At 37.9% G+C, this 15,976-nt stretch overlaps 1 protein-coding gene across 2 annotated transcripts in view; it reads right to left on the bottom strand.

Annotated features, from left to right (window-relative positions):
• LOC131162399 (sterol 3-beta-glucosyltransferase UGT80B1) overlaps positions 1 to 15,976 on the bottom strand; it is a 109,865-nt gene that overhangs the window by 51,378 nt on the left and 42,511 nt on the right. For both annotated transcript variants that reach the window (XM_058118845.1, XM_058118844.1), the window contains 3 exons: positions 12,301 to 12,358; positions 12,029 to 12,206; positions 9,318 to 9,448 (listed from right to left, as the gene is read on the bottom strand). In XM_058118845.1, coding sequence (XP_057974828.1) covers positions 9,318 to 9,448; positions 12,029 to 12,206; positions 12,301 to 12,358 — 367 coding nt within the window. The remainder of the gene's footprint in view (positions 1 to 9,317; positions 9,449 to 12,028; positions 12,207 to 12,300; positions 12,359 to 15,976) is intronic.

Genomic DNA, 15,976 nt, shown 5'->3' with positions numbered 1-15,976 from the left:
CTTCCTGTTTTGAAGCATAGAATGCTCAACGGTATGCAGACCTTTCACAGGGAGAAAGGTCAGACAGGTACGCAATATTGTCAGCATCATCCTCTTCATCAATTTTTTGTGGTTGCATCAAGTTCCCAAGCAATTCATTTTTTATTTCCTCCATTCTTTCTATTTTCTTTGCCTTAGCTGATTTTTTCTTTCTAAAACAATTTTCATTTCCTTATTAACTTCTAGAGGTACCTTGTTGCAAAATTTTATATTATGTTGTGGGCCATAATTTGCTAAGTGCATTTTTAATCTTGTTGCACCACCACTGTTCATTTGTACTCCACAGTATTTGCAAATAAATCCATTCTTTACATTGGGCATCAGGTACCCATGTTCCCATGTTGGATCTAGTTTTCTTCCTTCAGACATTTTTGCAGATAATTTTACTTTCCTACAAGGTTACAATGAATTAAAAATTAAGTGTTAAATTAGTCAACAATTTTAAAAGGAAATTATTTAAGATGTTTTATCAATATAAAATTAATAAATAAGACAAACATTAAAATATTAAATTAAATTTACGAAATTTAATGATAATGTACGAAATTACTAATAAATTATGGAAATTAAATTAGTAAAATAAATGAAATAATTTAAACAATATTAAGCTAATAAGTAGTAAATTACTTTAATTTATTTAATTACTAGGCTATAATGATTAGGTGTTAAATTACTCTAAAAGTTTTTTAGGAAATTATTTGAATGTTACTCTACAATTTTAAAAGAAAAATATTTAGATGCTACATAAAGATAAATTAATAACTAAGAGAAATATTAAATTAAAACTACAAAATTAATGATAATTTTAACAAAATTACTATTAAGTAATAAACTTAATTTATACTATAATAAGCTAATAAATAGTAAATTACTCTAATTTTATTTAGTTACAAAACTTACTATTTACTATTTACTAGCAATCTAGGATTAAGAAGGTAAATGGAAGAGGTTAATAGGGATTGGGGAAAACGTATCAAAGTCCTAAGAAGGAAGGGGGGGGGCACAATCTTGTAAATATATTGGGGAGAAGAAGGATTTTGAGTAAATATATATATAAATTAAAAGTTAAAACTTAAAATTTTAAACTTAAACAAGGCAATTTGCCTTTCTTTTTTCCTGCTGCTACTCGTGGAGGTGGACTCGAGTCTCGACTGGTTCGTGTGCTATTCGCAGCTCTGCGAGAGCCGAGTTGTCGATTGCAGCAATGGGAGGTGTTGCTGCTGGGTGTGAGTCTGCGACTTGGGAGATGGAGATGGAGGGTGAAGACGAAGTTGCCGAAGGCTAAAGGCAGAGGGTTGAAGGGTTGAAGCATTGGAGAGGAGCCGAAGGCTCGGGCTTTTCGGAGTTTGAAGGTGGAGGCAGCTGAAATCTAGGGTTTTTTTTTTTGAAGTTTGAAGGTGGAAGGTGGAAGAAGAAGAAGCCTTTTGTCAACAACCTTGAGGTATGGATCCTAATGCATGCTACAAGCTAATTTACAGAAAAAATTTTCCCTTTGTTTGCATTAGTGTGTAACCAGTAGGGCCTCAAGCCTCTTGATGAATTTGTGGAATTGTTGGCTTGCATCTGCAGAGCATCTCTGCAAGATCTCTTTTTTCCACTGTATACTCACAGGTTGCACAACTTGCACAAAAAGAGCCAACAAATCATGTGGGAAAAACAAAACAAAGGCAGAGAACAGCACTAAAATTTCCCCCTCCAATTTTTATTCCATGATTTCCATAAAATCTCGGAAGAACAGTCGAAATTTTCAAAATTTTCGAAATTTTGTTCGAAATTTACTAAAATATCAAAATTTTGGTCGAATTTATGCAAAATCGAATCTGTATCTCAATTTTGTTTCGAGACCCCTCGAAATTCGAAATTTCGGTCGAAATTTCGACATTTCGATCAAAATTTAAGTCCTTGAGAGCAACCTTATAGTTTAAAGTAGAAGGTTTCAAGGACTAGAACAAGTTAGGATTACCTGTCATATGGAGGAGGCACTAGAATCAATAACCCAAGGTGATGAGGATGAAGAGGCAAGAAGTCTAGTTGTAGCTAAATGGGTCATCATAGCATTAGAAGTAGAAGAATGAGCATGGAGTTGTTGAACCATGTGGATAAGATTGTTATAGTCTAGACACAGTAGATGATGTACTCAATTCCTTGATGGGGTGGATAGGTGAACTTGGAACTTTCAACAGTTGAATCACCCTTTAGCAAGAGACACATTTGACCAATTTGGTTTTTTTGTGGACATCACAACAGTGATCAACACTATGGTTTTTCTTGTCACAATGTGTGCAAGTGTGAGAATTGCCATGATGGGCTCCTCACCTTGATACACCACCTCTACCTTCCAAAACCCATTCTCATCCTCCAACACTTCTAATGCAATCAGCAGTCTTTGTTTAATTTTCTGCTTCCATCAAGTGTTGCTATTTATGGGTGCTAGGGTATTTCTATAATTTCTGAAAGTTGGGGATCATTTTGATCAAATTAGAATTTTTTTTCCTTTGGTAACATTGAAGGTATAACTTTGTGATAGGATTTATTTTTGGTGGGACTTTAGAAGATAGATGGCTGTTGGTGGGGGCTATGTGCAAAATAGGAGTTGGCTTCTCTTGGAAGCTTTTCAAGCTTAATATAAAGTAGTCTTCAGCCACTAATACTGGGGGTTTTTGCATTTTATCTTTGAGAATATTTTTCTCCAGAGCTCAGCTCTAGACCAGCTAGTGTTGTGAAGATTTAGGGTCCAGGGTTTTGAGGATTCAACCCTGCGGTTCCTACCAATCCTTCTGTCGCAGCTAAAGGCGTGAGATGCTAGCAGAAAGCCACTGTTAACATTCTGAAACATTGCAAAAACAGGTACTGATTTGAGGACTAAGTAACAGTTGGGACCAGAAATTGTCTTATTTTCTGAACTGAAATTTACAGCAGTCATCTCTTTGTTGTTTTACAGATTTTTAGTAGTTACTAGAGTCAAAGAAGGTTGCTAAAACGCTATCCTGAAATCTCAGTCTTTAGTTCTGGATTTCTTGTTTTATTTCTACAACTATTTGCATCAACTTCCTTCACCACAGTCGGAGGCAATGTAAACATAGCTGAACTATCACAGGAAGAAGCTTGAGGAAAAGACTGAGAGCCATCTTCCATGATCCGTTGGATACTAGCATATACTTCATGAATGATATGGACTCGCTTGCAAGAATCTAATTGTGGATGGGTTGAAGCTCAGAACTCAACCCAGACAGAAACTCAGCAGCCTAAAATTCTTTCGTTAGCCTCTTAATCATCTCAATGTGAGAACTAACTAGTTGATAGACATTGGTTCCTCTCACATACCCTTCAAAGCATTATAATACTCACTAGTGGTCCCACCTTCTTGGTAATATTTGAAGAACTTCTCATATTGGTCAAAAACATGAGTTCAATTTTTATCTTGAGAGAAGCTATGACAAAGATCATCCATATGGCCTTGGCTGTTCCATGGAAGATTACATTCGCAACAATTCGTGGCTCCATGCTATTCCACAACCAGACAAGCAATATGTCTTTCTCTTCATCCAATCTTCATAATCCTTGGAGTCTAGAGATGGATGAGAACGCAACAAATTCTTGGCCTTCCCTTTCACGTTAATACACACTCATGCTGAGTTTTTTACGGAAGTACTAAGAAAAAACACAAATATAAGAGGATGGGGAAAATATTATGATTTTGAACTCAACCGACTTTCCAAAAGTCGGTTGATTATTTTAAAAAAAAAAAAAAAAGGAAACCTAAAAACATCCGAATTGACTTTTGGAAAGTCAATTCTGACATTGCACATTAAAGAGGGCTGACATCCTATGTTAGGGATGTGACTCATATTTTGAGTGGAACGCATGTACTGAAGAAAGCATCTTGAAGGGAGGGACAAAGAGAGAGATGCAGGATGACAGCCTTGAGGGCAAACCGTCGACGATTTGGGGTAACCGTCGACGGTTTTTAGGCAGTGTTGCAGAGGTGTTTCTTCTCAGTTTCAAACCGTCGACGGTTTCACTCGCAGAGGTCACGGATTTTTGAATCCGAGATCATAAGATTGGGAGTTTTTGGAGGAATTTCCTTCGGGGGATTGCTATAGAAGTGTTTTAGATCAACTATAAATCTTCTATACGCATTAGATTGATATATAATCATTATTATGTAACCCTAGATTGATTTAATCTTGGTGCAAGCTTCACTAATAGTGAAAAATAGTTGCTGCTCCCGTGGACATAGGCAAATTGCCGAACCACGTAAATTCTTGTGTCTTTTGATTGTTCCTTTTATTGATTCTCATTGTTGAGTGATTGCTAGGTTCGTATAGTTCATCATCGAGTGCTTGCTTGCTTGTTCCATTGATTGTTCGTGAGAGTTTGTGTAAGGTCTTCCGCTGCGTACTTTCGGTGCCAACAATTGGTTTCTAAGGGCTGATTGTTGAGAACAACAATTGGTATCAGACTCGGGTGATTGTTGGTGGAGTGAACAACAATTGGTACCAGAGCTATTGGTTCGCAATGGCTGGGATTTTTTCTACGAGGTTCGAGGTTGGTAAGTTTGATAGAACGGGGAACTTCGGGCTATGGCAGAGAAGGGTGAAGAACTTGCTAGTACAGCAAGGGATGGTGAAGGGTTTATACGAAAAGAAGTCGGAAAGCATGGACAACGCAAGTTGGAAGGAGCTAAAAGCAAAAATAGTGTCCACTATCAGGTTATGTCTAGCCGATGACTTGTTGTATCACGTCATGGATGAGGACTTGCAAGCAGCGATTTGGCTAAAACTAAAGCGCCAGTACATCTCCAAGTCATTGACGAACAAGCTGTATCTTAAGAAAAAGTTATATTGGCTTAAAATGGAAGAGGGTTCGGACTTGACTCAGCACATCAGCACATTTAATCAAATCATTAGAGATCTGAGGCGAGTTGATGTGAAGTTCGAGGAAGAGGACAAAGCGTTGATGTTGCTGAATTCCCTACCTACATCGCCTATATAGGAGAATATGGTTACGACGCTGACTTGGGGGAAAGAAACCCTAGAGTTGGAGGACATCACAAGTGCATTGCTGGGGTAATTAGAGGAAGAAGGCTAGCGATGAGAGTTCACATGGTGAAGGGCTTGTGACAAAGGGTAATCAGGATTGTGGGAAAGGCAAGTCCTAGAGTAGATCGAGCGGTAATGAAACTCAGTCCAGGAGAAGGAAGGACGTTTGCTGTTTTAAGTGCAGGAAACTAGAGCACATAAAACCGAAATGTCCAAAGTGGGAGAAGGGGAAGGCAAAAGCTCAAAAGGGTTTGTCAAAATCCACAAATTTAGTGGAAGAAGGAGACTTGAGGAGCAGTGATTGTGAAATACTTTCTGTTTCATCAGGTTCAGAACGCCTCAGGGGTACTTGGATCCTAGACTCGAGTGGTTCTTTTAACATGATGTCCAACAAAGTCTAATTCACCAATTACAGATTAGTGAGTCTTGGTTCCGTTCTGATGGGAAACAGTGCGGTTTGCAAAATTGTCAGAATGGGGGATATCAGGACCAAGATGTATGATGGTGAGGTAAGGACATTGTGTGGGCAAAGGCATGTACCTAATCTAAGGAAGAACGTGATATCATTGGGTGCTTTGGATTGTAACGGGAATAGTTACAAGTCTGAAGGGGGGACGATGATGGTGAGTGATGGCGTATTGATGGTGATGAAGAAATAGAGGATAGTAGGGAATCTTTATGAATTGCTGGGTAACACAATTGTAGGCGGAGCTGCAGCTGAGAGTTCTGAGTCAGATAATGTCATTTTGTGTAATACAAACACACACAAAATGGAGAGTATTCTTAACTACATTGTTATGGATGTTTTGGGATTGGTGAGGACAGCATCACGGGTTGGACATGGGTACTTCGTGAGGTTATCACAAAAGGTCTAGGGGTATCTCATGCGGCACAAGTTGGGGATGTTTGCCAAGTGTAACTTGTGGCTGAGGTGAAGTACCAAACCGGGGTAGAGTTCCTCAAGTCAAATATTGGTGCTAAGTACGCTAGTGTTCAAAGAGTTTTGTGAGCAGAGCATGGTGAATGCAGGACTAGCAAGGAACTTCTTGGTGAAGCCAACAAGCGATCGCCAATGATATCACTAAATGGGAGAGTTGCAGGAGAGGCTTGGACAAGCTATGTGGTAGACTTCTCTGGTTTGAGAGAGTTTAGAGGTCCAACCGTGCACATTTCTAGTGAGGTGGGATCTAGGCTTGGTGTGATGTCCAGGCAATGCATCTTTCTGGTATATAAGAAGGATGGGTTCAAGTTGGGTGATCCAATGGCAAACAGGGTGGCAATTGGTGGAGACATGGCTTTAGGTGTTAAAGCCATGCGACAACATGCTCAGGTAGATGAAGAGAAATGGGTGCCATAAAGCTGCAGTAGCAGCAATGAGCATATTGTGCAGGTGGAGTTGGAGACTCAAGGCAAGAGTGCAGGGAGTTCTAACTCAGGAGATTTGCAGTATTACAGGATAAACTGGAGCAGAAGGGAGATTGTGATGCAAGTGGAGTTACGGACTTAAGGCAGAGTGACATTGGTCATGATGCTGAGAGTTCAAGCTCGGAAGACCAACAGGATCACAATGGGCTTAGAGGTACTATTAGGCAACCGCTCAGATATGATCTGATGTCTTATGCAACCATTACAACCAGGAAGGATCCTACTACCTTTCAAGAGGCAATGCACAGCCAGAAGAAGGGTATGTGGATAGGTGTCATGGTGGAGGAGATGGAGGTACTGTATAAGAATCAAACGGGGGAGTTGGTGGAGCTCCCAGAGGGGGAGAGTGAGATAGGTTGCAAGTGGGCAAATATTTTGTTGTTTTATGTGACATGCTGATTGCTAGGAAGGTTTCGACTGAGGTAAATCAGTCGAGAACTCTGTAGCGAAAGGAAGTTGACATGAAGGTGTTGGGTGCTACCAAGAGTATTCTTGAGTTGGAGATTCGCAAGAGTAAAGTTAGAGGGAGATTGAGATTATTTCAGGGTGACTTCGTAATCATAGCTGCGGGGAGATTGGAGTTATCTTGGGGGGGTTGTATGGAAAAAACTACATGCAGATTGTGGTTATCTTGGGGTGGTTTTGGGGATTAGGTGTTGGAGAGATTTAGCATGGTCAATGTTAAACCAGTCACCGATACACCGTTGGCAAATCTAAGTAAACAGTCTATCGATCAATAATCGAGGACGGATGGTGATGTTCACGTCGAGTCAAAGGTTTCCTATGCCAATGTAGTTGAGTACTTCGGCGGGTAACAGAGGGTTACATCAATTGTGAGATTCGTAGATGGAGGCTACACAGGGGACTTGGATGACAGGAGGCTTGCAACAGGGTATGTTGTGGGAAGGCCTAATTGTTGGAAGTTTAGGGTATAGTCTCAGGGTGCGCTGGTTACAATTGGATCAGAGTTCTTAGTAGAGGCTGAGGCTGCCAAGGTGGCTTTGTGGTTTAGAGGATCGTTCAAGGAGCTAGGTGTTCAGCTAGGTGGAGTTCCTATTAGCATGGTCAAGTTCAAGTGTGGCTTGGACTTGGTTTATGTCTCCAAGTGTTATACTAGAGGCAGGTCCCAATCTATTGGCTCAGGAGGAGCAGCGGGGATTATACTTTCAGGTTTCTCCTAGGTGGTGAATATTCGCCAAGGTGGAGATTGTTGGGGATGTGGCACATATTCTAAGTGGAACGCATGTACCGAAGAAAGCATCGTGAAGCGAGGGACAAAGAGAGAGATGCAGGATGGCAGCCTTAAGGAAAAATCGTCGACGATTTAGGGTAGCCATCAATGGTTTCAGTCAGTGCTGCAGAAGTGTTTCATCTCAGCTTCAAACCGTCGATAGTTTGGCCTAAACTATCGACAGTTTCACTCACGGAAATCACGGATTTTCGAATCCAAGATCAAAAGATTGGGACTTTTTTGAGGAATTTCCTCTGGGGAATTGCTACAGAAGTGTTTTAGATCAACTATAGGTCTTTTGTACACATTAGATTGATATATAATCATTATTATGTAACCCTAGATTGATTTAAGCTTGGTGTAAGCTTCATTGATAGTGAAAAATAGTTGCTGCTCCCGTGGATGTAGGCAAATTGCCAAACCACGTAAATTCTTGTGTCTTTTGATTGTTGCTTTCATTGATTCTCATTGTTGAGTGATTTCTAGGTTCGTATAGTACATCATCGAGTGCTTGCTTGCTTGTTCCACTGATTGTTCATGAGAGTTTGTGTGAGGTCTTCCGCTGCGCACATTTGGCACCAACAATTGGTTTCTGAGGGCTGATTATTGAGAACAACAATTGGTATCAGACCCAGGTGACTGTTGGTTTGGTGAACAACAGCCTGTGTATTAAAAAATAAATAAATAAATAAACAGAATCGAATTTCCAGAAGTCAGTTATGATCAAAGACCTAAAAAACCATGTGCGCTCCTTGCCGAGTTAACTATGTGAACAAGTCAAAACCGACTTTCCAAAAGTCGGTTTTGACATGCCAATCACAAATGCAGAATTAAAACAGTCTCATCTTGCCAACACCAGCTAGAACAGCAGAACAGCACCAGCAGTATGCCCGAAACAGAGCATGCCCGCTTCACATCAGCAAACCATCAAACACACAGCATCCTACCAAGGATGCTATGCAGCCAAATGACAATGAAAAAGGGCCCTTAAATGACTCTCAAACCAACCAAATCAGATTTGAGAACTAACCAGGGGAAGATGAGGAAAAAAAAAAACAAAAACAGAACATTCAAAGAAACAGCTCTGATAAATCAGATTTAGAGTAGATTAATGCTCTGATAACATGTTGTAAAGCTAGAGATAGAGCAGAGACGAGAAGTAATGGAGAAAGCAAAAGAAGAAGAGGCAGCAGTTTTCCTGGAGCCTTACATAAAACCCAGGTCTGCCTTCATATATTAATAATAATAAAAAGTCTTTAAGGACAAAAAAATATACCCACTCTGCACCTAATTTCTGAAATAACATATTCTCTTCTAAGAAATATAAAGAAAGATCAGATGTTAATGATGCTTCAAATTAAATTTTTTTATTCATTGATTTGTTATACATATTATTTTTCCTTCTTGTTTTTCTTGATATCCAAACATGAAAATGTGGTTTCTTCACATTTCTTTTCCTTTTCCCCTTTATGTAATAGTAAAGTTTTCCTCTCACTCATTATAGTAAGGGTGAGAAAACACTTCAACAAAGGCAACAAACTACAAATAAAAATGACTTCCAAAGTTTTAGGTCACCATACCATGCTTCCAAACCCTATGTATATAGGTTTTGGCCCTTTCTGAATCCATTGCATGAACTCCTCTGGAGGTTGATAATTAGAGCCAAGATGTAAGAAACAATAACCAACAACATCCACTAAGGCACCCCAATCTGCATATGACTGAATATAATCAATTCTTTGTACAAGTTATGCATGAATATAAAAATTTGTATCCAACACTCGCATAAACAAACAGATGACAGTAAGAAGCTCTGCTCATAAAAAATAAATAAATAAATGAAAACCTATACTGTCCAAACAGCATAGAATAGAAGTGCAAACAGCATGTGAAGTTTAGAAGAAAATAAATAACATAATATTTTGGAGGTTTGAAGAAAATAAATCCTTATGTGCCCCTTGAAGGAAAAATTGCACAGGAACTCCACTTTTGATTACAGTTCATTGTTAAACCAGGGCAAACAATTATTGTCTAAAGAATACCTCTTCCACTTGGAGAAACAAGGCAACGTTGTCCATGCTGGAAAACTAGCAAGTTGAACCTCATCTTAGGCTCTTATGTAAAAGCAAGACCATAATCCTACTATGTGCACGAGGGGAGCAAAGTAAAGGCATTTAAAAAAAAAAACAGGCAGCTCGGTGCAGGAAAAATCCTGCATATGCAGGGAAGGGGCAGACCATGACAACTTATATTTGAACCCTCCTAGTTACTACCATCTCCGTCTTAAATTTAAGTAAACTCACCACAATTTCAGATTTCGGAAGGGATTGAAACAAAATGGGGCTCCTTTTTTTTTTCTTTTTTTTTTTTACCTTTTTGCAATATTTGGGCTGAAACTACAGAAATTTCTGGAATTTTACTCCAAGTTTTGAGCAATGAAAATGTAAAAATAAAAATTGTAAAATAAAAAGGGGCAAATTTTGGTGTTGTTTGTTTTGTAAATAATTCAAGATCATCAATTCAAATAATTCCCAAAGTTTCATTCACAATTTCCATAATTTATTATAAGCTTCAGATGTTTCTTTAAAAATCAAATTTTTTATTGAAATCAATTTTTTTGCAAACTGAGACCCTTGAAATTTACCCAAAATTGACATTCTAATCCTTGCTTACCACGAATAGCCAGAGTCAATTTGATGGAAAACTGATGCTCCACAATAACAGTGGTAAACATTTGGCCAGTTTTTTGCAATTGATTTTCAGTTTTTTCAAAAATAAATTTCAAATTTTTTTATTATTTTGAAAAAAAAAATTTGTTAAATCATCAACCAGCAAAATAATTAATGCTTCAAAGGCACGGCACCTATGTATACCCCTGCTCCGACCTCTTTTGGCATCACTGCAGACAGCAATTTTGTGCATTATTTAAGTGTGTTCTGAATAATTAGAAAGAGCTTAGTCTTTCACACTTGTGTACAGAAGTCGGAAATGTACAGTGAAGGCTAGGCTTGTTTCCTGATGGGCAAAAGTGTGAACTACATATTCTGTTGCACCAACATTATCTCTGTTAAGGCTTGATAGACATTGTTGGTCCACAACCTAACAGCTTAAGCTTCTAGGTAAAGTGGTAATCTAACATGTATTAGAACCACGGTTGCCAGGAGGTACTGGGTTATAGTCTTATTGCCCATATTTATTTATTTTAAGTTTGTTAAAAAAATTATCGGTCTTATTCATTGTTTGTTTCTCTCCACATGCAGTAAGGCTGGGTTAAAGGCTTGATATACATTGTTGGTCCACAAACTAACAACTTAAGCTTTTAGGTAAAGTGATAATCTATCAATCTCAAAACAGCACAAACTCTCTCCCTCAGCAGCAAACCAACATTGTTTGCAGGTTCTACCTACATTCTCTACAACAATACGTGCCTTGCAGCAGATTAACATCTCTTTTTTGCAGGTTCTAGCTACACTCTCTACCACAACCTCTACGAGCTTAAAGAGAATAAATGAAACATTAAATATACAGTAGATGCATAAAAATTGTGCTTCAAATCAGAAATTAGATTGTTTTCGCCATTTCTAAGAACTAGTATCATGGTAGACAATTATAGTTCTTCTCAATAATTAAAAAGATAAAAAAAAAATTCTCAAACAGAAACTCTGGTTCCCAATGATGAAACTGCAATTTTCAATATTATAAGAGTAACAAAGATTTTGATGGATAAAATAGAAGAATCATGACACACACAAACATGCACAGATATATACACATACATATACATAAAGTGCATATAGTAAGTGAAATTAGCCCCTTCAACTAGCCACCAACTATCTCTATTTGAGCCAGAATAGAAGGGATAAAAAAAATAGCAAACATAACATCTTTCTGAAAGGTACGAATGGAACATATTTCTTTATTAATAGAATGTTACTTAAGCCACAGGAGGGAGAACAATGAAAGAGAAAAAAAAAAAGTGGGGGAGACGGTGGGCGCAACAGAATCATTAATAGAGAAATCATGAGATTGCTACAATCATCATAATATTTATTCACTGAGCATGAGATGGCTAACATAAATGCATCTGCACATAACAATAATAATAATAACTCTAAAAAATGTACACTTATGGCGTAAAGGCTAAATAATAATAATAACTCTAAAAAATGTACACTAAGGCATAAAGGCTATTCAGGCATGAAAGAAGAAAAGAAGAATAAGTCTACATTCACAAACCCCATAATCTAATCACAGATTACCTACAATCTTATATAAACATGCCCACCCTTACCACTTGGTTTAGGCACAAGATGGGGACTCCACATATAGCCTGTCGGCAAGTGAGTTATTGATCCAATGTACGTGCTGAAATATGCAATAGGAGCAAGCTTCAACTTCTTTTTCCTGAAGTCATTGATATACCCTCTAATGCCCCACCATATGAGAAAATCCACCACTATGTATGAAAGCTGTATCCAGCAAGCAAAGGTGGGGAACCAGTTGCAGTGAAATTATTAACACAGTTCATCCAAAAAAAAAAAAGCCAGTTAGCCAAGCACATACCCAATAACCAGCACTTTGAGGTACACGTGCCAACGGGTGAGGAAATTCATATGTTGGCCTGCTCATTGATAGCAAACATAAGAAAGCATTTGCAGAAAAATAGAAGAAAAAGAAATTCCTCCGCAAACTAATTAGTATTTAAAGAACATATGCCTATATGCCTTTTAAGTCCACATGCTTGCCTCTCTTAGTATTCAGATTCATGTTGGTTCAAACTGCAAATAGCAACTACACATTGAAATTACAAAAATGGACTAATTGGAACATGTGTGCCTGCATGACAATGTATGTGCCCATGTGCAGCAGCATGCACTTCTAGATAACTTGAAAGTGACCAAAAAAAATGAAATTCCAATAAATTCAGTGAATCTTTCCTAAGAATTTCTCAACTTGGAAATAGCCAAGTGGCAGAGGCCCAGGAGCTTGTGCAGGGTTATAGGCACACAATGTAACTATGTAAAACTAGATAGTTATGATTTAAGTTTTAAAAAGAAAAAAAAAATTAAAAAACATGGAGCTGTCATATCACTTAACAAGGAGATCCATTTACAAACTCCAAAATGTAAGGGCTCTTTATGTCAAAACCTGGTTCCCCCTTCCTTCTAAACATCCGCCAAGGTCAAAAACTGCAATTTTTTATTTATTTATTTTTTTTTTTGTGAGCATTGAAAGGCCTAACCAATTACAATGCCTTGTCAGCAGATTCAGTGATGCAGGGCAGCTATGGAGAAATGATTTGGGCTTAGGATTTTTGATGCAGGGGCAGCATCAAGGCTCCACAGCCATGGGAGAATTTTGAAGAAATAGAAGGAAAGGGAAGGGAGGAGAGAGGAGATACCGGGGGGTGTTGTGCCAGGCACCGCACTTGTGCCAGACACCAATACTAAAATTATTGCTATTAAATATATAACCAAACTAAAACAATGCAGAAACTAATAATCAAAGACAGCAATAAAGAACAACACAAGAATTTACTAGGTTCGGTAAAGAATTACCTACGTCCTCAGGCGCCGACGATCAATCCACTATTTCCAGAAAATTACAACTTGGGCAAATTTCAAATTACCAATAGTAATTAGAAATACTCTAGAATACAAATACTATTTGTAACTCTACAAAGTGGGAGAGCAATTTACAAATGGTGAGGAAAGCTCCTTACATACCCTCAAGCTAAAGGTTTAAAAAAAACCTTCCCACCGATGTGGGACTAAAAACCAAAAAATCTCCACCTTGATGATAAATTCAACAAATTTTTTAGTCACAAACATTCTCTAAAGTTCCACATCATCAGTGCCTTCAAAAAGTATTACAACTTGCAGGATATTGATCAAGTCCAAACAATGTTTGAACTTGATTGTCGTCACAACCTTGGTTAACATATCTGTGGGATTCTCAGTTGTAGCAATCTTCTGAAGAAGTATTTTGCCTTCATCAATTATGTCACGCATAAAGTGAAATCGAATGTCGATGTGCTTCGTTCGTGCATGATAGACTTGGTTCTTTGCCAAATGAATAGCACTCTGGCTATCACAAAACACAATAATGTGCTTCTGAACAACTCCCAAATTTCCAAGTAAACCTTGCAACCAAATAGCTTCCTTAACAACCTCTGAAGAAGCCATGTATTCTCCTTCGGTCGTAGATAAAGCAATAGTAGATTGTAAGGTAGACCTCCAACTCATTGGACCATTAGCAAATGTAAATATATATCCAGTAATTGATCGGCATTTATCCAGATCACCCGCAAAATCAGAATCCACATATCCAGCAACATGTTGATCAATAGTATTATTTTTCTCAAATAATATACCAACATCAATAGTATTCATAATATATCATAAAATCCAATTCACAGCTTGCCAATGACCTTTATCTAGATTATGTATATACCTGCTCATCATACTAATAGCTTGTGAAATATCAGGTCTTGTACAAACCATTGCATATATCAAACTACCAACTGCACTTGCATGAGGAACTTGCGACATATACTTACATTCCTCATCTGAATTATTAGATAAAGATACACTAAGTTTGAAGTGAGGAGCAAGCGAAGTGCTAACTAGTTTTGACTATTCATACATGCCAAAACTTTGCACTACCTTCTTCAAATACTGTTTCTGAGTCAAACAAATTCTCCCTCTCACTTTGTCTCTGCATATCTCCATGCCAAGTATCTTCTTTGCTTCACCAAGATCTTTCATCTCGAACTCTTGATTTATCTTACCTTTCAGTTTGTTGATTTCTTCCCTATTCTTTGAAGCTATCAACATATCATCAACATACAAGACTAAATATATAAAAGATCCATTTTGTAGTCTGCGAAAATAAACACAATGATCATGTTTATTTCTAATGTACTTGTGACCAATCATAAACTGATGAAAATCGTTTGCACCACTGTCTTGGAGACTGTTTTATACCATACAACGATTTTCCCAATTTGCATACCCAATTTTCTTTTCCAACAACCTCAAATCCATCTGGTTGAGTCATATAGATTTTCTCTTCCAAATCACCATGTAAAAATGCAATTTTTACATCGAGCTGAACTAGTTCAAGATCAAATTGTGCTAGCAAAGCCACACAAATTTGAATGGAAGAATGTTTAACAAGTGGAGAAAATACCTCACTATAATCAATACCTTCCTTCTGTTCTGTGCGTAACCCTTAGCTACCAATCTAGCTTTGAGCCAAACATTATTTGCATCTGGAAATCCTTCTTTCTTTGCATAAACTCATTTGCAACCAATTGCTTTCTTACCTTTAGGCAGCTGGGCTAGCTCCCAAGTCTGATTCTAATAAAGAAACTGCATTTCTTCATTCCTCGCTCTTTTCCATTTGTCTGATTTAGAGTTCCTCACTGCTTCATTGAAAATGCAAGGAACATCATCATCTACAATTGGAAGTGCACAGGCTACCATGTCGGCATACCAAATAGGTTTTCGAATTTCTCTTCTTGGCCTCTGAGAAGCAATTGATTCTTGTTGCTATGGAGATTCTTGGATTAAAATCCCCTTTTTTTGTACACTGTTCTCCATTGTAACTAGAGAGTTACATCGTGTAACCTCATTTCTCACTAGGTCTCCCAAAATTGTCTCAACCTTCACCTGTTGTTGAGTACCACTGGTCTTTTCTTCAATTGGTGACTCCTTACATATTGTTTTTTTTATCATCGCAAGTTCATCAAAAGTCACATCCCTACTCAGAATCATTCTTTTCATCTCTAGACACCAAAGACGGTATCCTTTGACTCCTGCACTAATACCCAAGAATATTGCTTTCTTGGCTCTTGGATCCAACTTAAATTTTTTAACATGATAATAAGCAACAATACCAAATACATCTAAAGAATCATAATCATTAGCAGGTTTTCCAGACCATACCTCATAGGGTGTTTTTCCCCTAATCGAAGATAACGGTAGACAGTTGATGAGATGACACGCATATCTAACAGTCTCAGCCCAAAACCTTTTGTCCAACCCATCATTAGACAACATACATCGAACTTTCTCCAGCAAAGTCCGATTCATGCGCTCTGCCACCCCATTCTGTTGTGGTGTATTTCTAACAGTAAATACCTTCATCTTAACATACTTTCATAAACGAATCACTCGCGTATTCACCACCATTATCTAATCTGAGTCGTTTGATCTTTCTGCCAGTTTGAGTTTCA

This window comes from Malania oleifera, chromosome 8 (genome assembly GCF_029873635.1).
Source record: "Malania oleifera isolate guangnan ecotype guangnan chromosome 8, ASM2987363v1, whole genome shotgun sequence".
In the NCBI taxonomy this organism is placed as follows: Eukaryota; Viridiplantae; Streptophyta; class Magnoliopsida; order Santalales; family Ximeniaceae; genus Malania; species Malania oleifera.
This window is presented reverse-complemented; position numbering and strand designations above follow the sequence as displayed.